This window comes from Lampris incognitus, chromosome 7 (genome assembly GCF_029633865.1).
Source record: "Lampris incognitus isolate fLamInc1 chromosome 7, fLamInc1.hap2, whole genome shotgun sequence".
Classification (NCBI taxonomy): Eukaryota; Metazoa; Chordata; class Actinopteri; order Lampriformes; family Lampridae; genus Lampris; species Lampris incognitus.
In genome coordinates, this window is record NC_079217.1 from 67,024,681 (window position 1) to 67,045,865 (window position 21,185).

The 21,185-nt window shown below is 43.7% G+C and overlaps 1 protein-coding gene across 1 annotated transcript in view; it reads right to left on the minus strand.

Moving 5' to 3' along the window:
• The window catches only part of shkbp1 (SH3KBP1 binding protein 1), a 36,067-nt gene that overhangs the window by 7,724 nt on the left and 7,158 nt on the right, over positions 1 to 21,185 (minus strand). The window contains exons 5-16 of the mRNA XM_056283227.1: positions 20,748 to 20,828; positions 12,968 to 13,138; positions 12,717 to 12,807; positions 11,614 to 11,804; positions 11,026 to 11,141; positions 10,717 to 10,804; positions 10,467 to 10,583; positions 9,954 to 10,124; positions 8,581 to 8,736; positions 4,252 to 4,348; positions 3,690 to 3,874; positions 2,838 to 2,940 (exon numbers count right to left, since the gene is read on the minus strand). Coding sequence (XP_056139202.1) covers positions 2,838 to 2,940; positions 3,690 to 3,874; positions 4,252 to 4,348; positions 8,581 to 8,736; positions 9,954 to 10,124; positions 10,467 to 10,583; positions 10,717 to 10,804; positions 11,026 to 11,141; positions 11,614 to 11,804; positions 12,717 to 12,807; positions 12,968 to 13,138; positions 20,748 to 20,828 — 1,567 coding nt within the window. The remainder of the gene's footprint in view (positions 1 to 2,837; positions 2,941 to 3,689; positions 3,875 to 4,251; positions 4,349 to 8,580; positions 8,737 to 9,953; positions 10,125 to 10,466; positions 10,584 to 10,716; positions 10,805 to 11,025; positions 11,142 to 11,613; positions 11,805 to 12,716; positions 12,808 to 12,967; positions 13,139 to 20,747; positions 20,829 to 21,185) is intronic.

Sequence of the window (21,185 nt, forward strand, 5' to 3'; positions counted from 1 at the left end):
ATTAGGTGGCATATTAAATGGCATTATTAGATGGCATTATTAGATGACATATTAAATAGCATTATTAGATGGCATATTAAATAGCATTATTAGATGGCATGTTAAATGGCATTATTAGATGGCATATTAAATGACTATTAGGTGGCATATTAAATGGCATTATTAGATGGCATATTAAATAACATTATTAGATGGCATATGAAACGGTATTGTTATTAGGAATGGATCAACAAACACAAGTTATGGTCAGTGTTTGACTGACAACAGTAATACTTGAATCAATATGAAGGATGTGGTTAGTTAACGGGTTTTGAATCAATATGAAGGATGTGGTTAGTTAACGGGTTTTGAATCAATATGAAGGATGCGGTTAGTTAACGGGTTTTGAATCAATATGAAGGATGTGGTTAGTTAACGGGTTTAACAACTTTTTTATAAGTTTGGGACCAGAGCTTGCAGAGGAAATCAATGACCCACAGCCAAAGGGGGGGGGGGGTCATGATTATGGAGAATAACATGAAATCCAAGCTCCATGTTCCAGAGACTAGCAGGGGAAAATGAAATTGTGGATATTGTCAGCAGGTGTCAGAATGGCATGTCTACTGACTCAGGACATGACATGACATGAGACAAGAAGGTCATGGTTTTGAACCTGTGTCCTTCCACACGCGTACATTTCCATGTAAAGTTAAGATGGCTGAAGTCATCCCACTGTACACAGAAGGGACACACACTAGTTACGGTGTCTTCACTATCCCGTTCTCTCAGGGACTGGGGTTAATTTCATGGAAATGCATGAGCAGTTGATGGACAGTCAGTATGGAACTAGAACAGACACTTCCAAATGTGTGGCACTGACACAGTTAACATACGAAATAACTGGTTGTACAGACAGAAGCAGTATGCTGTGGGAGTGTTTACTGATTTAAAAAAACGCATTTGAGTGATTTGGGTGTCGATGTACTCCATTATTATTATTATTATTATTATCATGAAATATCAACATTTTACACAAATAAATCAGCATTCAATTACATGACTTGTGGAGTCCCACAGGGGCCTGAAATGTGTATTTTGTACATAAATGATATCCATAACGTATCAAGGATGCTGAAATATGGTTTATTTGCTGATGATACTACTCGATACTCATATTGTTATTTGCTGATGATACTATTCTATACTCATACTGTTATTTGCTGATGATACTATTCGATACTCATATTGTTATTTGCTGATGATACTATTCTATACTCATACTGTTATTTGCTGATGATACTATTCGATACTCATATTGTTATTTGCTGATGATACTATTCTATACTCATACTGTTATTTGCTGATGACACTATTCGATACTCATATTGTTATTTGCTGATGATACTATTCTATACTCATACTGTTATTTGCTGATGATACTATTCTATACTCATGTTATTTGCTGATGATACTATGCTATACTCATATTTTTATTTGCTGATGATACTATTCTATACTCATAGTTATTTGCTGATACTATTCTATACTCATATTGTACATTAATAGTTTGTGTTCTTGGGAGAATTTGTAGCAGGTTTTAGAGGAACATCTTACAATTGTAACATTGTGTTGGGGAATGATTGTAACATTCCCCAACCCTCTGTGAGTAGTACACATGACCAACCCCCTGTGAGTAGTACACATGACCAACCCCCTGTGAGTAGTACACATGACCAACCCCCTGTGCGTAGTACACATGACCAACCCCCTGTGAGTAGTACACATGACCAACTCTCTGTGAGTAGTACACATGACCAACCCTCTGTGAGTAGTACACATGACCACTGTAACTCTAGTTAATGGTCGCGCCCATATTTGCATATGAAACTGGTCAATGGTTTCTTCTGTTAGGCAGTCGTATTGTACTGTATTGTTTATAAGGGTGGGACACCTGCAGTCAGGTGAGGACACTGTATTGTTTATAAGGGTGGGGACACCTGTAGTCAAGTGAGGACAATGTATTGTTTTATCAGGGTGGGGACACCCGCAGTCAGGTGAGGACACTGTATTGTTTTATAAGGGTGGGGACACCCGCAGTCAGGTGAGGACAGTGTATTGTTTTATAAGGGTGGGGACACCTGCAGTCAGGTGAGGACACTGTATTGTTTATAAGGGTGGGGACACCTGCAGTCAGGTGAGGGCACTGTATTGTTTATAAGGGTGGGGACACCTGTAGTCAGGTGAGGACACTGTATTGTTTTATCAGGGTGGGGACACCCGCAGTCAGGTGAGGACACTGTATTGTTTATAAGGGTGGGGACACCCGCAGTCAGGTGAGGACAGTGTATTGTTTTATAAGGGTGGGGACACCTGCAGTCAGGTGAGGACACTGTATTGTTTTATCAGGGTGGGGACACCCGCAGTCAGGTGAGGACACTGTATTGTTTATAAGGGTGGGGACACCCGCAGTCAGGTGAGAACAGTGTATTGTTTTATCAGGGTGGGGACACCTGCAGTCAGGTGAGGACACTGTATTGTTTTTAAGGGTGGGGATTCACTTAGATGATGATAACATGTATCCATCAGTAAAGGTTGTGTCCAGATGAACTGACTCAAACTTCTGGGATGTTCTTACCTGGATTACTGAGCAGCATCAAGACACTCAACACAAACAGCACACAGAAGAAAAAATGCTGGTCTGAGGTGGAGCTAGATGCATGGAAGCCATCTTCAGCAGCACCGGAAGTGGAAGTATGTGTGTGTGCATGCATGCTTGCAGGTTGAGGTTGTGTGCATCAGTGTGTGTGTGTGTGTGTGTGTGTGTGTGTGTGTGTGTGTGTGTGTGCGCGCACGTGTACCTGCAGGTAGATGTTCTGGGTGTGGTATCAGGGGTTCTGGTCAGAGCCAGGTCACACTGGTCCAACAGCTCTAAGAGCTCCTCCTCTGTTGGCCCCCCCAGCGCTAGAGACAACCAATCACAACAGCTCCCATGAGTCAATGACAGGCTGAGGGACCAATCACAGAGATAACATAAGACATTGACAAGAACCTCTGCCAAGCATATGTGAGTCTGCTAGAGGTCAGGGTTAATCCCAGACTTGTGGATTAGTCATTATCTTACACACACCACAAATATGAACAATGGAAAGATATGAACTATAAAATGATAGAAACTATGGAAAGATATGAACTATGGAATGATATGAACTATGGAAAGATAGAAACTATGGAATGATATGAACTATGGAAAGATAGAAACTATGGAAAGATATGAACTATGGAAAGATAGAAACTATGGAATGATAGAAACTATGGAATGATATGAACTATGGAAAGATATGAACTATGGAAAGATAGAAACTATGGAATGATATGAACTATGGAAAGATAGAAACTATGGAATGATATGAACTATGGAAAGGTATGAACTATGGAAAGATAGAAACTATGGAATGATATGAACTATGGAAAGATAGAAACTATGGAATGATATGAACTATGGAAAGATATGAACTATGGAAAGATAGAAACTATGGAATGATATGAACTATGGAAGGGGAAACGTGTTTGCAGTGAAGTCATCAGCTTTAAATCATGGTTAAGTAGAATTACTGATGACGTGAACAAGTTGTTTGGTTCATTCAGAGATCTCTGTTCTGACAGGCAGGTCTAATCAATAGTCAAGTCATGACGATGAAAGACTGTCTGACCTCTGATGTCGACCTTCCCAGCAATCTCCATGGCGGTGGTCAGGTCCCACATCTGGATGCTGCCATTGCCATGGCCACTGAACAGGTATCTCCGTGGCCGTGAGCCAATGCGACTGGACCCCTCACATTCGTGGACAGTGAAGGCCGTGATGGAGGTACCGTCCACTGAGCGCACTTCACACACCCTGAGAAACACACACACACACACACACACACACACACACACACACACACACACACACACACACACACACACACACACACACATTTTCTGTTCGTGACCCTGAATTTGATAAAGCATATATTTTTCCATCTCTCTAGCAACCTTATCTAAATCCTTTTCTCCTGCTATGATAACCGGTTTTCCCCAAAATGTTCCTCAATCTGATAGAACAACACAACCTCAGTCCTAAACACACAAACACCTCATTCCACTCACAGGAGATGAGTGTGTGCACACGGGCACACAAGCACACACACAAAACTGTACTGCTACAGTTCCGTTTCTCTCAAAATGACCCTTACGTTTCTCTTGCACCCCCCCCCCCTATCTCTCGCTCACCTCTTCCCATTGGAGGACAGTCTGACGTAGAGTTTGTCTGTGTCGGGGACCACTCTCTGTATGAAGACCTGCTGGTCATCCCTCTCTCCATACGGTCCTGATGAAACCCAGAAACCAAGCACATGACCTCAGCACGTACTGATGCTCAGTAATCCAGGAAGAACATCACAGAAGGTGAAGCAGGTCATCTGGACACAGCGTTTACTGACAGATACGCTTCATCACTCATCTGATGCCCCTTTTCCACCACATGGTACTGGCTCAACTCGACTTGTTCGCTTTCCATTACTGGAAAGTACCGGCATTTTGGTAGCTGTTACCACTTTTCTGGTACCACCTTTGTCGAGGTTCCAAAAAAACTGGAGCGGGTACCAAAATCAATGCAGACCAGCTACACTGAGGGGTTCTGTTACGGTGATTGAAAACGACACTCTGCGAGTCGGGTCGAGTCGAGCCGGTACCATGTAGTGGAAAAGGGGCATAAGTGACCTCTTCAGTCTCACCTGACTGCAGGTGTCCCCACCCTTATAAACAATACAGTGTCCTCACCTAACTGCAGGTGTCCCCACCCTTATAAACAATAGTGTCCTCACCTGACTGCAGGTGTCCCCACCCATATAATTAATACAGTGGCATAACGACCCAAACCAACCACCAGTTTCATATGCAAATATGAGTGTGGCAATTAACTAGTTACAGTGGTCATGTGTACTATTCACAGAGGGTTGGGGAGTAGCTGCAATCGCAGCATTGTAAGATGGTGACAGATGTACTCTTAGCCCCCCCCCCCCCCGGTTCAGGGATGGTCGTTCCCTCTTCACACAGATGGCCTCTTGCTGTATTTGGCTGTTGTATTCAACCAGACAGACTATCATGAGAAAGTTATGACGTCACCTAGCGACACACTTATGATCCCCTGAAACGAGATCCAGGCAGTGGTTACAAGAAAAAGATGGTCTGAAGCTGTTAGAACAGGACAATGCTATTGACAGAATGCTATACCACAGATTACACCCAGGGGGAGCTACACCTTGTCTGTATGGGTTACCCAAGATCCACAAACAGGATGTACCATTACGGCCTATTGTTAGTATGATTAACTCAGTGACCTATAACCTCTCTAAGTTCCTGGCATCTGTTCTTGACTCGTTGGTAGACAGTGATGAACATCACATGCAGAACACTATGGATGTTGTGGATAAGGTGAGGGGCATCATTAAGGGGAGGATGAAACCATGGGAGTAACTTATGGGGGGGGGTCAGGGGGGACATGTCCCCCTCAATATTTAGAAGAGGTGAATTTGTCCCCCCCAAAAAATATATCATGAATGATAATGTTAACTCCCTCGCCAAAAAAGGTAAAATAACAACACAGACAGTCGAACTACTTAAAATGTCATTCCTACTTGTTTTCCAACGATTTCATACACCCCTATGCTTGGACCATACCATTTTAACCTTGCCACTGGGATTGCCGACCTCGTTGCTGTCTTGCAGTTGCTCCTGACAACCAGGAGACCGGAGCATGAACGATGGTGTAAGCAAGTGTAAGTAACGTAGCTAGCCAGCTTGCTTGTCTAGCCCAGTACACCACCCTTTCTTACCTTTGGGGTTTCTGAGTTAGATTATTACCGGATGAATTATAGCCTTATCTAGTTTATAACTTGTGTTTGGGTTTATCAGTTCAGACCCCCTCACGAACTAGCAAGCTAGCTAGCTAGCTAGCTAGCTAGCGCTTGCTAACAGTAGCCCCTAGACATTTATGTTAGCTTAAATGAACTTGAACTGATGATTTCAGCCACATGAGATAACATAATAGGTACATCTACAAACCAATTTGTGCCAAGGGTATTGTATTAGTTCAAATGCATCTACTATTTTCATTCACAGAGTCAACATGAGCAAGAGGAAAGTAACAGGAGATATCCGGTGCTTTTTTGGTGCAAAAAAGAGAGTAAGATGAGAGAATTACCTAGAAAGTTGTGTTTCTTTTACATAAGACATTTCCACAATAAACTGATGTAGAAAAAGAGCAAATTGGTGCATACAAATTCACCAGAATGCAGGAAATTAAATGTGTGATGCTCAAAATTTCCAGGGGGGGGACCCCCTGACCCCCCGCTAAATGTGTCCCCCCCAATGTTCAAGTTAAACTTACGCCACTGGATGAAACAATGGTCTCTTATGATGTTAAGTCTCTAATCATGTGTGTTCCTGTTGATGAAGCAGTGGAGGTAGTCCATATGAAATTACAAAATGACCCCACCCTTAGCAATAGGACCACCCTTAACACTGACCAAGTGTGACCTGAGGCTGTCTTCAGTCCATGTACTTCACATACAGGGGGCAGTACTATAGGCAGAGGTATGGGTGTGCTGTGCGTTCCCCAGTCTCACCTGTAGTGGCCAACTTGTATATGGAGGAAGTGGAAAAGAGGCTCTGGTGTCCTATCCAGGGACACCACCTAGCTATTGGTTCAGATTTGTGGACGACACCTGGGTTAAAATTAAATCTCAAGATGTAGCACATTTCACCGACCACATGAACTCTGTGGACACCACATCAAGTTCACCAGGGAGGATGTGGAACATGACAGTTTAGTGTTCTTACACTGTGAAACTGCAGTTGGTGATGGGGAACGCCCAAACAGTGCACCAGCCAATCGAAGAGAAGAGAAGGACTGCAGCTGTCTAAGTGTAAACCAGTGGTGATTCTGTATGTGGTGGGAGTGTCAGAAAAGCTGAGACGTGTATTTTCTAAACACCGTGTCTCAGTTGCTTTCAAACCTCGAAAAACACTGCACCAGAAGTTGGTCCACCCCAAGGATCAGGTCCCCGGCAAAAACAGAGCAATATAGTGTAGCTGTTAAGTGCCAGGAGGATTGCCGTGACTTGTACATCAGGGAAGCTAAACAAACGCTGGCCAAGAGGATGACACAACACAGGAGAGCTAACACGTCAGACCAGGACTTCATAGTCTACAATGTCTACAGACCAGGACTCCACAGTCTACAACATCTACAGACCAGGACTCCACAGTCTACACAATCTACAGGCCAGGACTCCATAGTCTACACCCTCTACAGACCAGGACTCCACAGTCTACACCATCTACAGACCAGAACTCCACAGTCTACACCATCTACAGGCCAATGGCCTTTCAAGGATGAGGATGTACACATCCTGGATAGGGAGGAACACTGGTTTGAACGGGGAGTCAAAAGAGGTCATCTATTTGAAGAGGGAACGACCATCCCTGAACCGGGGGGGGGGGGGGCTAAGAGTACATCTGTCACCATCTTACAATGCTGTGATTGCAACTATTCCCCAACCCTCTGTGAATAGTACACATAACCATTGTAACTCTAGTTAACGGTCACACTCATATCTGCATATGAAACTGGTCGTTGGTTTGGGTTGTGATGCCACTGTATTGTTATAAGGGTGGGGACACCTGCAGTCAGGTGAGGACACTGTATTGTTTATAAGGGTGGGGACACCTGCACTCAGGTGAGACTGAAGAGGTCACTTATGCCCCTTTTCCAGTACATGGTACTGGCTCAACTCGACTCGACTTTTTCATTCCCCATTACTGGAAAGTACCGGCATTTTGGTAACTATTACCACTTTTCTGGTACCACCTTTGTTGAGGTTCCAAAAAAACTGTAGCAGGTACCAAATCAATGCAGACCTCTGACTGGTCAGAGAAACGCATCACTGCTTCATTTTGCGTCACCGCGTCACCTGGCATTTTCAAATACTGAAACGGTCGAAGCGGAGTTATCGTAAAAGTACATTTTGAAATTGACAAAAACGGAGAGCCGAAAATCCATGCCGTGGTGTGGGGTACTGTTACGGTAATGAAAACGACACAGAAGTGAGTCGAGGTGAGGCAAGTTGAGCCGGTACCATGTCGTGGAAAAGGGGCATTAGATGAGTGATGAAATATGTTTGTCAATAAACGGTGTGTCCAGACGGACTGAGTCAACCTTCTGTGGCAGCACGTGAGCCTCTCCACGCAGCAGCTAATACGAGGTCTCTAGTGCCCCCCAGTGGGCAGAGAGATCTATGATATGACAGTCTACAGAATTTCTTCTCAAGGTGGATGTTTATAAAAGAGTTATCAAAATGGTGAGATGAGTGAATGATAGCATTGTGGGTAATCACTAATGTTTGGCTAAAAGAACATGTGATACACTGCTGTCACTGAGTCAAAACACTTACATCTGGATTACCAAGGTTATGATAGAATTTGGTTTCCTGTGCCTCTGCTTAGTGTGTGTGTGTGTGTGTGTGTGTCTGTGTGTGCATGTGTGTGTGTGAACACTACCTATCTCTGTCCCTGCACTGCAGCCTCCGTGTCCATCGATGTCATCCAAGGAGAGGATCTTGAAGGAGGTGAGAGGGGTAGAGCCGGGCTGGGTGGAGATCATTCCTCTGAAACGAGTCACCGTCCACGTGCGCACATGGTTGTTGTCCGCACACACTGAGAAACACACACAAAGACATAACTTCCATCAACACACGTGTTTAGGGATAAACTGAAACCTAGAAGGTTGGAGTGGGGCTTTTAGCGGCTGCTTCCTGTCCCTCGTGCAACCACTTCTCTTTAGTTTTCATGTCTCAAGGTGCTGGCAGTTTGTAAAATTCTGGGAAAAAGGAGTAAGACAACAGCTGAAGATCTATTCATTCAAGATGCGATGGTGCTAGAGGGTTAAAGAATATCTGTTATCATCTCCATGTTTCTCTACGGTTTAAAAACTCAAGATTTTTTTTATAACAGGACTCATAAAGGCACTATTCATCTTTCATCCATAACCAAAGTTTACATTTTAAACTTGATAGGGGTAGCTGTTCTACATGTAGGATGAGCTGTGATGGCCTTATACGCCAAACGGCCCCAGATGACTCGGAGAGCCATCTTGTACCTGACATGAGATGTTTCACCGATAGCATGATCTTGTACCTGACATGAGCTGTTTCTAACAGCATGATGTTGTACCTGACATGAGATGTTTCTAACAGCATGATCTTGTACCTGACATGAGATGTTTCTCTGACAGCATGATATTGTACCTGACATGAGATGTTTCTCTGACAGCATGATCTTGTACCTGACATGAGCTGTTTCTCTGACAGCATGATATTGTACCTGACATGAGATGTTTCTCTGACAGCATGATCTTGTACCTGACATGAGCTGTTTCTAACAGCATGATGTTGTACCTGACATGAGATGTTTCTAACAGCATGATCTTGTACCTGACATGAGATGTTTCTCTGACAGCATGATATTGTACCTGACATGAGATGTTTCTCTGACAGCATGATCTTGTACCTGACATGAGATGTTTCTCTGACAGCATGATCTTGTACCTGACATGAGATGTTTCTCTGACAGCATGATCTTGTACCTGACATGAGATGTTTCTTTGATAGCGTGATCTTGTACCCGACATGAGATGTTTCTAACAGCATGATCTTGTAACGGACATGAGATGTTTCTAACAGCATGATCTTGAGATGTTTCTCTGACAGCATGATCTTGTACCTGAGATGAGATGTTTCTCTGACAGCATGATCTTGTACCTGACATGAGATGTTTCTCTGACAGCATGATCTTGTACCTGACATGAGATGTTTCTCTGACATCATGATCTTGTACCTGAGATGAGATGTTTCTCTGACAGCATGATCTTGTACCTGAGATGAGATGTTTCTCTGACAGCATGATCTTGGTGACGGGGCTGCGGTGAACAGAGAAGGTCTGGAAGAGCTGTGGACCAGAGCCCACCGTCTCTGGGTGCTGCACGATGACCCGGACCGTACCAGAACTGGTCCCATACGCGATCTCGATCCAGTTACCACTGTCACCTGCACACAAACAAGCACTTTGTACCACAGCTAGAAGCCACAATGTCATGTGCTAGCAGGTGGGCTGCGGTGGGATGAATCAGTAGCAGAAGAAATGATTATAATAGACCTTCAACCTAACTATAGGTATGACAGAAACAGAATAATAGAACAGATGTGGCAGTAAAAGCAAAAATAAATATCCCTCTTCCCTATGTGTTATGCTGAGAGCAGTGACGGCTTTGAGCTGTTATCATCATCACCAACATCATCTTCATATCATCATTATTACTGTAAGGCAGAGACCGAGGACAGTCATTTTAATACTAGTAGTGGTTGTAGTAATAGTAGGAGTAGTAGTACTAGTTTTGGGTGTCAGGTAGACACTAAGGGCAGTGATGGCGTCTTCGGTGGGGTCTCTGTAGAGCTCAGTCACCAGCAGGTCATTATCCTTCATCCTCAGAGGAAACTTCTGCACATCTGGATACACAACAGGTATATATGAAATATGTATGTTATGCTGGTAAAGTTGAAACAACTGAATAACAGAACGGCCTTCATGCTAAACTCTGACTGGTCTCTGACTGACAATTGAGACAGCAGTCTATCTCACCTATATAGTAGATGGAGCCGTTGTTGCAGCCCAGGATGAGGAAGGAACCAGCTGTGTCGTAACTGTTGATAGGAACCACATCCTGGTTCTAACGAGACAGAACAAGACAGCGTGGCATTCAGGCATAAATTCCTCTTTTCATCAATCAACGCAGATCAGTCAGATGAATGGTTAGGAAAACATGAGCAAAGTGTTGTAGGACTAGCCCATGTGTTCTGTAGTAACATGACTGAAAGTAAAGACGTGTCATCTCTTCCCTACAGCATTATATCCTGTGGTAGGTGGAGTCCAGGGTGTAGCTGTACCCACCTGCCAGTGCTTGGTTACAGCATTCCACACCCCAACTTTCCCTGTGTGGCTGGTGGCAATGAGCTGGTTACCAACGAAGAAGAGAGCCTCCACCGGGACATTGAGACTGAAGACACCTACAGGGAACACAAGTGGGCATTCAGAGGCAGAGACGGCTGAACGCGCCCCTTGTTCCTGTTCAGCCCACAGGAGGAACTGACACATCAGCACTGAAGTACTAACCAGACTCAGAAGTCATCTCAAAGAACTGTACAAGGAGCAGTAGGATGTAAGGCAACTCCCATTACTCAGACCCTGAAAAACTTTAACTAATTCAACCCCACTATGTGTAGCATAACACTTCTGATTGATTTGGAGCTACACTGACCCAAAGCTACCTGACAACTAATATCACAATATGACATATTGCTCTATAACTGAACATCATAGCTGGTCTCTAACCACATAACATATGTATTGGAAGTAACTTTTCCAGACTAATATGTGCTGATTCTGTAACTTTTTAAAACCTAGAAATATCCATCCTATTTATTGTTAGTAACCTTCCATAACTTCCAGCTCTGGATCAGGTGATGCAGGAAATCTCACCAATCTCATTTCCGTTCCCATCAGGGCAGATGGCCCACAAGATGATCTCTGTTCCCGAGGCAACTGCCACCATCTTATCATTGTCACCTAGGGATCCGCCCATCACCTTGGCGTTGAGGGCCACCCTGTCAATCACCCAGTCCAATCGGGGAGAGGTGAAGATCTGCTGCCAGCCCGTAGACTCCTTCACTCTTGAGAGCAAGAGAGAGAGTGAGCGAGAGAGAAAGAGAGAGAGCGAGCAAGCGAGAGAGAGAGCAAGAGAGGGAACGAAAGAGTGAGAGCGAGAGAGCAAGCGAGAGCAAGAGAAAGACAGCGAGAGCGAGCAAAAGAGCAACAGAGAGCGAGAGTGAACGAGCGAGAGAGGGAGAGAGAGCATGACAGAGAGCCAGCGAGAGACAGCGAGCGAGAGACAGCGAGCGAGAGACAGCGAGCGAGAGACAGCGAATGAGAGAGAGCGAACAAGCGAGAGAGTGCAAACGAGAGAGTGAGAGCGAGACAGAGAGTGAGAGAGGGCGTGAGAGAGATAACAGAGTGAGAATGGGTAATGAATGAGGAGAGGCAGAATGGGGGGGAGAGAAAACAGGGTGGTGATGCAGTGGCATACAACTTAAGCATGGCAGTAATACTGGCAAGGTTATGGTTTGATTCCCACGGGGGCCTGTTATATTGCAGTGTGAGACACTCTTTTCATTGTGAAGTACGGTGTGTGGTAGGATGAGAGAAGTACTGTGTGTGGTAGGATGAGAGAAGTACTGTGTGTGGTAAGATGAGAGAAGTACTGTGTGTGGTAGGATGAGAGAAGTACTGTGTGTGGTAGGATGAGAGAAGTACTGTGTGTGGCAGGATGAGAGAAGTACCGTGTGTGGGGTAGGATGAGAGAAGTACTGTGTCTGGCAAGATGAGAGAAGTACTGTGTGTGGCAGGATGAGAGAAGTACTGTGTGTGGGGTAGGATGAGAGAAGTACTGTGTCTGGCACGATGAGAGAGGTACTGTGTGTGGTAGAATGAGAGAAGTAGTGTGTGTGGTAGGATGAGAGGAGCTGTAGAAAGACAGTCAGTCATTCATTCGTTCATTCACTGATAGTTGGTTTGTCACAATTTACCGGTAGCAGACCACAAACTGGGCGTAGGCCACAGCAATCCAGTTATGATGTCCACAGATGATCCGCACCATGCCTGGGTCTGACACCTGGCCTACACAATCACAAAAGCCTGTGTGTTACTGCAATAATTTTGTTCCAGTAACTTAAAAGCACGACTCTGACTTCATAAAACCGTTACGGTTTAACGCTGTGGTGTGTGTTTGTATGTCCAAGTGTGTGTCTGTTGACATGTCATTGTATGCCTCACACACCAGCAGTCCCTCTGTCCTCAGTGTTGGCTCGGGCCAGCATCCCAGAGTTCCCCAGGTTAGGAGGCATGGTGTTGCTGCGTCGCACCGGCGCTCTCTCTGCAGGCACCAGACGGCCAGCCATGAACTGGGGTCCTGCCACACTGTGCCGGTTTCTACGCTTTGCTGGGTAGACTGAGAGAGAGACAGAAAGAGAGAGAAACAGAGAGAGGGAGACAGAGAGACAGAGAGAGACAGAGAGTGAGAGAGACAGAGACAGACAGAGAGAGTGAGAGAGACAGAGACAGACAGACAGAGAGGCACAGAGAGTGACAGAGAGACAGAAAGCGAGACATACTGGCCTGAATACATTTCCACAATGCACAAAGATTCATTTTCATAGCAAACTCCCAAAAATCTTTTTTCAAGGTCCTTCAAAACAATGTTCATGTGTCCCGTAGGTGGCGCTCATGATTCAGTAAAACGTCTTACTGGAATCATCATGGCTGACAGTAAAACATCTTACTGGGATCAACATGTACTGGGATCATCATGGCTGACAGTAGAACATCTTACTGGGATCATCATGGCTGACAGTAGAACATCTTACTGGGATCTTCATGGCTGACAGTAGAAAATTTTACTGGGATCTTCATGGCTGACAGTAGAACATCTTACTGGGATCATCATGGCTGACAGTAGAACATCTTACTCGGATCATCATGGCTGACAGTAGAACATTTTACTGGGATCTTCATGGCTGACAGTGGAACATCTTACTGGGATCTTCATGGCTGACAGTAGAACATCTTACTGGGATCTTCACGGCTGACAGTAGAACATCTTACTGGGATCATCATGGCTGACAGTAGAACATCTTACTGGGATCTTCATGGCTGACAGTAGAACATCTTACTGGGATCATCATGGCTGACAGTAGAACATCTTATTGGGATCATCAAGGCTAACAGTAGAACATCTTACTGGGATCTTCATGGCTGACAGTAGAACATCTTACTGGGATCATCATGGCTGACAGTAAAACATCTTACTGGGATCATCATGTACTGGTATCATCATGGCTGACAGCAGAACATCTTACTGGGATCATCAAAGCTGACAGCAAAACATCTTACTGGGATCATCGTGGCTGACAGTAGAACATCTTACTGGGATCATCATGGCTGACAGTAGAACATGTTACTGGGATCATCATGGCTGACAGTAGAACATCTTACTAGGATCTTCATGGCTGACAGTAGAACATCTTACTGGGATCATCATGGCTGACAGTAGAACATTTTACTGGAATCTTCATGGCTGACAGTAGAACATCTTACTGGGATCATCATAGCTGACAGTAGAAAATTTTACTGGGATCATCATGGCTGACAGTAGAACATCTTACTGGGATCTTCATGGCTGACAGTAGAACATCTTACTGGGATCATCATGGCTGACAGTAGAACATCTTACTGGGATCATAATGGCTGACAGTAGAACATCTTACTGGGATCTTCATGGCTGACAGTAGAACATCTTACTGGGATCATCATGGCTGACAGTAGAACATCTTACTGGGATCATCAAGGCTAACAGTAGAACATCTTACTGGGATCTTCATGGCTGACAGTAGACCATCTTACTGGGATCATCATGGCTGACAGTAAAACATCTTACTGGGATCATCATGTACTGGTATCATCATGGCTGACAGCAGAACATCTTACTGGGATCATCAAGGCTGACATCAAAACATCTTACTGGGATCATCATGGCTGACAGTAGAACATCTTACTGGGATCATCATGACTGACAGAAGAACATCTTACTGGGATCATCATGGCTGACAGTAGAACATGTTACTGGGATCATCATGGCTGACAGTAGAACATGTTACTGGGATCATCATGGCTGACAGTAGAACATGTTACTGGGATCTTCATGGCTGACAGTAGAACATCTTACTGGGATCATCATGGCTGACAGTAGAACATCTTACTGGGATCTTCATGGCTGACAGTAGAACATCTTACTGGGATCATCATGGCTGACAGTAGAAAATTTTACTGGGATCATCATGGCTGACAGTAGAACATCTTACTGAGATCATCATGGCTCACAGTAAAACATCTTACTGGGATCATCATGGCTGACAGTAGAACATCTTATTGGGATCATCAAGGCTAACAGTAGAACATCTTACTGGGATCTTCATGGCTGACAGTAGAACATCTTACTGGGATCATCATGGCTGACAGTAAAACATCTTACTGGGATCATCATGTACTGGTATCATCATGGCTGACAGCAGAACATCTTACTGGGATCATCAAAGCTGACAGCAAAACATCTTACTGGGATCATCATGGCTGACAGTAGAACATCTTACTGGGATCATCATGGCTGACAGTAGAACATGTTACTGGGATCATCATGGCTGACAGTAGAACATCTTACTGGGATCATCATGGCTGACAGTAGAACATGTTACTGGGATCATCATGGCTGACAGTAGAACATCTTACTAGGATCTTCATGGCTGACAGTAGAACATCTTACTGGGATCATCATGGCTGACAGTAGAACATTTTACTGGAATCTTCATGGCTGACAGTAGAACATCTTACAGGGATCATCATAGCTGACAGTAGAAAATTTTACTGGGATCATCATGGCTGACAGTAGAACATCTTACTGGGATCTTCATGGCTGACAGTAGAACATCTTACTGGGATCATTATGGCTGACAGTAGAACATCTTACTGGGATCATAATGGCTGACAGTAGAACATCTTACTGGGATCATAATGGCTGACAGTAGAACATCTTACTGGGATCATCATGGCTGACAGTAGAACATCTTACTGGGATCATCAAGGCTAACAGTAGAACATCTTACTGGGATCTTCATGGCTGACAGTAGACCATCTTACTGGGATCATCATGGCTGACAGTAAAACATCTTACTGGGATCATCATGTACTGGTATCATCATGGCTGACAGCAGAACATCTTACTGGGATCATCAAGGCTGACAGCAAAACATCTTACTGGGATCATCATGGCTGACAGTAGAACATCTTACTGGGATCATCATGACAGACAGAAGAACATCTTACTGGGATCATCATGGCTGACAGTAGAACATGTTACTGGGATCTTCATGGCTGACAGTAGAACATCTTACTGGGATCATCATGGCTGACAGTAGAACATCTTACTGGGATCTTCATGGCTGACAGTAGAACATCTTACTGGGATCATCATGGCTGACAGTAGAAAATTTTACTGGGATCATCATGGCTGACAGTAGAACATCTTACTGAGATCATCATGGCTCACAGTAAAACATCTTACTGGGATCATCATGGCTGACAGTAGAACATTTTACTGGGATCATCATGGCTGACAGTAGAACATCTTACTGAGATCATCATGGCTGACAGTAAAACATCTTACTGGGATCATCATGGGTGACAGTAAAACATCTTACTGGGATCATCATGTACTGGTATCATCAAGGCTGACAGTAGAACATCTTACTGGGATCATCAAGGCTGACAGCAAAACATCTTACTGGGATCATCATGGCTGACAGTAGAACATCTTACTGGGATCATCATGATTGACAGTAGAACATCTTACTGGGATCATCATGGCTGACAGTAGAACATCTTACTGGGATCATCATGGCTGACAGTAGAACATGTTACTGGGATCATCATGGCTGACAGTAGAACATGTTACTGGGATCTTCATGGCTGACAGTAGAACATCTTACTGGGATCATCATGGCTGACAGTAGAACATCTTACTGGGATCTTCATGGCTGACAGTAGAACATCTTACTGGGATCTTCATGGCTGACAGTAGAACATCTTACTGGGATCATCATTGCTGACAGTAGAAAATTTTACTGGGATCATCATGGCTGACAGTAGAACATCTTACTGAGATCATCATGGCTCACAGTAAAACATCTTACTGGGATCATCATGGCTGACAGTAGAACATTTTACTGGGATCATCATGGCTGACAGTAGAACATCTTACTGAGATCATCATGGCTGACAGTAAAACATCTTACTGGGATCATCATGGGTGACAGTAAAACATCTTACTGGGATCATCATGTACTGGTATCATCATGGCTGACAGTAGAACATCTTACTGGGATCATCATGGCTGACAGTAAAACATCTTACTGGGATCATCATGTACTGGTATCATCATGGCTGACAGCAGAACATCTTACTGGGATCATCAAAGCTGACAGCAAAACATCTTACTGGGATCATCATGGCTGACAGTAGAACATCTTACTGGGATCATCATGGCTGACAGTAGAACATGTTACTGGGATCATCATGGCTGACAGTAGAACATCTTACTGGGATCATCATGGCTGACAGTAGAACATGTTACTGGGATCATCATGGCTGACAGTAGAACATCTTACTAGGATCTTCATGGCTGACAGTAGAACATCTTACTGGGATCATCATGGCTGACAGTAGAACATTTTACTGGAATCTTCATGGCTGACAGTAGAACATCTTACAGGGATCATCATAGCTGACAGTAGAAAATTTTACTGGGATCATCATGGCTGACAGTAGAACATCTTACTGGGATCTTCATGGCTGACAGTAGAACATCTTACTGGGATCATTATGGCTGACAGTAGAACATCTTACTGGGATCATAATGGCTGACAGTAGAACATCTTACTGGGATCATAATGGCTGACAGTAGAACATCTTACTGGGATCATCATGGCTGACAGTAGAACATCTTACTGGGATCATCAAGGCTAACAGTAGAACATCTTACTGGGATCTTCATGGCTGACAGTAGACCATCTTACTGGGATCATCATGGCTGACAGTAAAACATCTTACTGGGATCATCATGTACTGGTATCATCATGGCTGACAGCAGAACATCTTACTGGGATCATCAAGGCTGACAGCAAAACATCTTACTGGGATCATCATGGCTGACAGTAGAACATCTTACTGGGATCATCATGACAGACAGAAGAACATCTTACTGGGATCATCATGGCTGACAGTAGAACATGTTACTGGGATCTTCATGGCTGACAGTAGAACATCTTACTGGGATCATCATGGCTGACAGTAGAACATCTTACTGGGATCTTCATGGCTGACAGTAGAACATCTTACTGGGATCATCATGGCTGACAGTAGAAAATTTTACTGGGATCATCATGGCTGACAGTAGAACATCTTACTGAGATCATCATGGCTCACAGTAAAACATCTTACTGGGATCATCATGGCTGACAGTAGAACATTTTACTGGGATCATCATGGCTGACAGTAGAACATCTTACTGAGATCATCATGGCTGACAGTAAAACATCTTACTGGGATCATCATGGGTGACAGTAAAACATCTTACTGGGATCATCATGTACTGGTATCATCAAGGCTGACAGTAGAACATCTTACTGGGATCATCAAGGCTGACAGCAAAACATCTTACTGGGATCATCATGGCTGACAGTAGAACATCTTACTGGGATCATCATGATTGACAGTAGAACATCTTACTGGGATCATCATGGCTGACAGTAGAACATCTTACTGGGATCATCATGGCTGACAGTAGAACATGTTACTGGGATCATCATGGCTGACAGTAGAACATGTTACTGGGATCTTCATGGCTGACAGTAGAACATCTTACTGGGATCATCATGGCTGACAGTAGAACATCTTACTGGGATCTTCATGGCTGACAGTAGAACATCTTACTGGGATCTTCATGGCTGACAGTAGAACATCTTACTGGGATCATCATTGCTGACAGTAGAAAATTTTACTGGGATCATCATGGCTGACAGTAGAACATCTTACTGAGATCATCATGGCTCACAGTAAAACATCTTACTGGGATCATCATGGCTGACAGTAGAACATTTTACTGGGATCATCATGGCTGACAGTAGAACATCTTACTGAGATCATCATGGCTGACAGTAAAACATCTTACTGGGATCATCATGGGTGACAGTAAAACATCTTACTGGGATCATCATGTACTGGTATCATCAAGGCTGACAGTAGAACATCTTACTGGGATCATCAAGGCTGACGGCAAAACATCTTACTGGGATCATCATGGCTGACAGTAGAACATCTTACTGGGATCATCATGGCTGACAGTGGTGTGCAGACAAATGCTCACAAGACAAATGCTCACAATACTAATAGAAAAAGAGACAAATGCTCACAAATTGTTTTACAATCTTTATTTTTCAATATTTTACTAGTGCATTGGGTTTTGAAAGTATTTGTACATATTTTCATAATTACATCGATATGTAAACATATTTCATATTTGTATATCTGTATACTATCATTTTTCACTGTAAATATAGATTATAAAACAATTTGTGAGCATTTGTCTCTTTTTCTTTTAGTGTTGTGAGCATTTGTCTTGTGAGCATTGGTCTTGTGAGCATTTGTCTTTTGAGCATTTGTCATGGAATCCTGACAGTAGAACATGTTACTGGGATCATCATGGCTGACAGTAGAACATGTTACTGGGATCTTCATGGCTGACAGTAGAACATCTTACTGGGAGCATCATGGCTGACAGTAGAAAATTTTACTGGGATCATCATGGCTGACAGTAGAACATCTTACTGGGATCTTCATGGCTGACAGTAAAACATCTTACTGGGATCATCATGGCTGACAGTAGAAAATTTTACTGGGATCATCATGGCTGACAGTAGAACATCTTACTGAGATCATCATGGCTGACAGTAAAACATCTTACTGGGATCATCATGGGTGACAGTAGAACATCTTACTGAGATCATCATGTCTCACAGTAAAACATCTTACTGGGATCATCATGTATTGGGATCATCATGGCTGACAGTAGAACATCTTACTGGTATCATCATGGTTGACAGTAAAACGTCTTACTGGGATCATCATGGCTGACAGTAAAACATCTTACCGGGATCATCATGTACTGGTATCATCAAGGCTGACAGTAGAACATCTTACTGGGATCATCATGGCTGACAGTAGAACATCTTACTGGGATCTTCATGGCTGACAGTAGAACATCTTACTGGGATCATCATGGCTGACAGTAGAACATCTTACTGGGATCATCATGGCTGACAGTAGAACATCTTACTGGGATCATCATGGCTGACAGTAGAACATCTTACTGGGATCTTCATGGCTGACAGTAGAACATCTTACTGGGAGCATCGTGGCTGACAGTAGAAAATTTTACTGGGATCATCATGGGTGACAGTAGAACATCTTACTGAGATCATCATGTCTCACAGTAAAACATCTTACTGGGATCATCATGTATTGGGATCATCATGGCTGACAGTAGAACATCTTACTGGTATCATCATGGTTGACAGTAAAACGTCTTACTGGGATCATCATGGCTGACAGTAAAACATCTTACTGGGATCATCATGGCTGACAGTAGAACATCTTACTGGGATCATCATGGCTGACAGTAGAACATCTTACTGGGATCATCATGGCTGACAGTAGAACATCTTACTGGGATCATCATGGCTGACAGTAGAACATCTCCACAAAGCTTCTGACATGTGGCTTCAGCTTGGGTCAACAATATAATGAATGTGGAGGTGAATGTGGAGGTGAGTCATGTGGAAGGCTGGATGTAATGTACAGCAGTCAAGTGATGGAACTGAGCAGTGTACCTGGTGTGTGTGTGTGTGTGTGTGTGTGTGTGTGTGTGTGTGTGTGTGTGTGTGTGTGTGTACCTGGTGGAGGTAAGTAGCCATTGAAGAGCACATTTCCACATGAGGAGCGGTCCAGCTCATCACACAACTGTAACTTGCGTACTGCAGATAGAACACAGTGTAACGGTAACAACAGGACACAACAATAATCATCACAACACAACACAACACAATACAATGTTACAACAGTGAAGATTTCCCGGCGACAAGAGCAAACCAAACTCATCACTTCTGTTTCTGTTGCTCACTGTAACATGTAGTCTGGTAGGACTCTGCCGAGAAAATGAGAGGGTGCATCGTGTTTTTCATCTTCATCATAGCAGCCTAATGAGGAAGATGAAGGCAGGTAGCGCTGTTGTCTTGATGCTGCTCAGTAATCCAGGTAAGAACATCACAGAAGGTTGAACCAGTTCATCTGGACACAGCGTTTACTGACAGACACGGTTCATCATCAGTCTC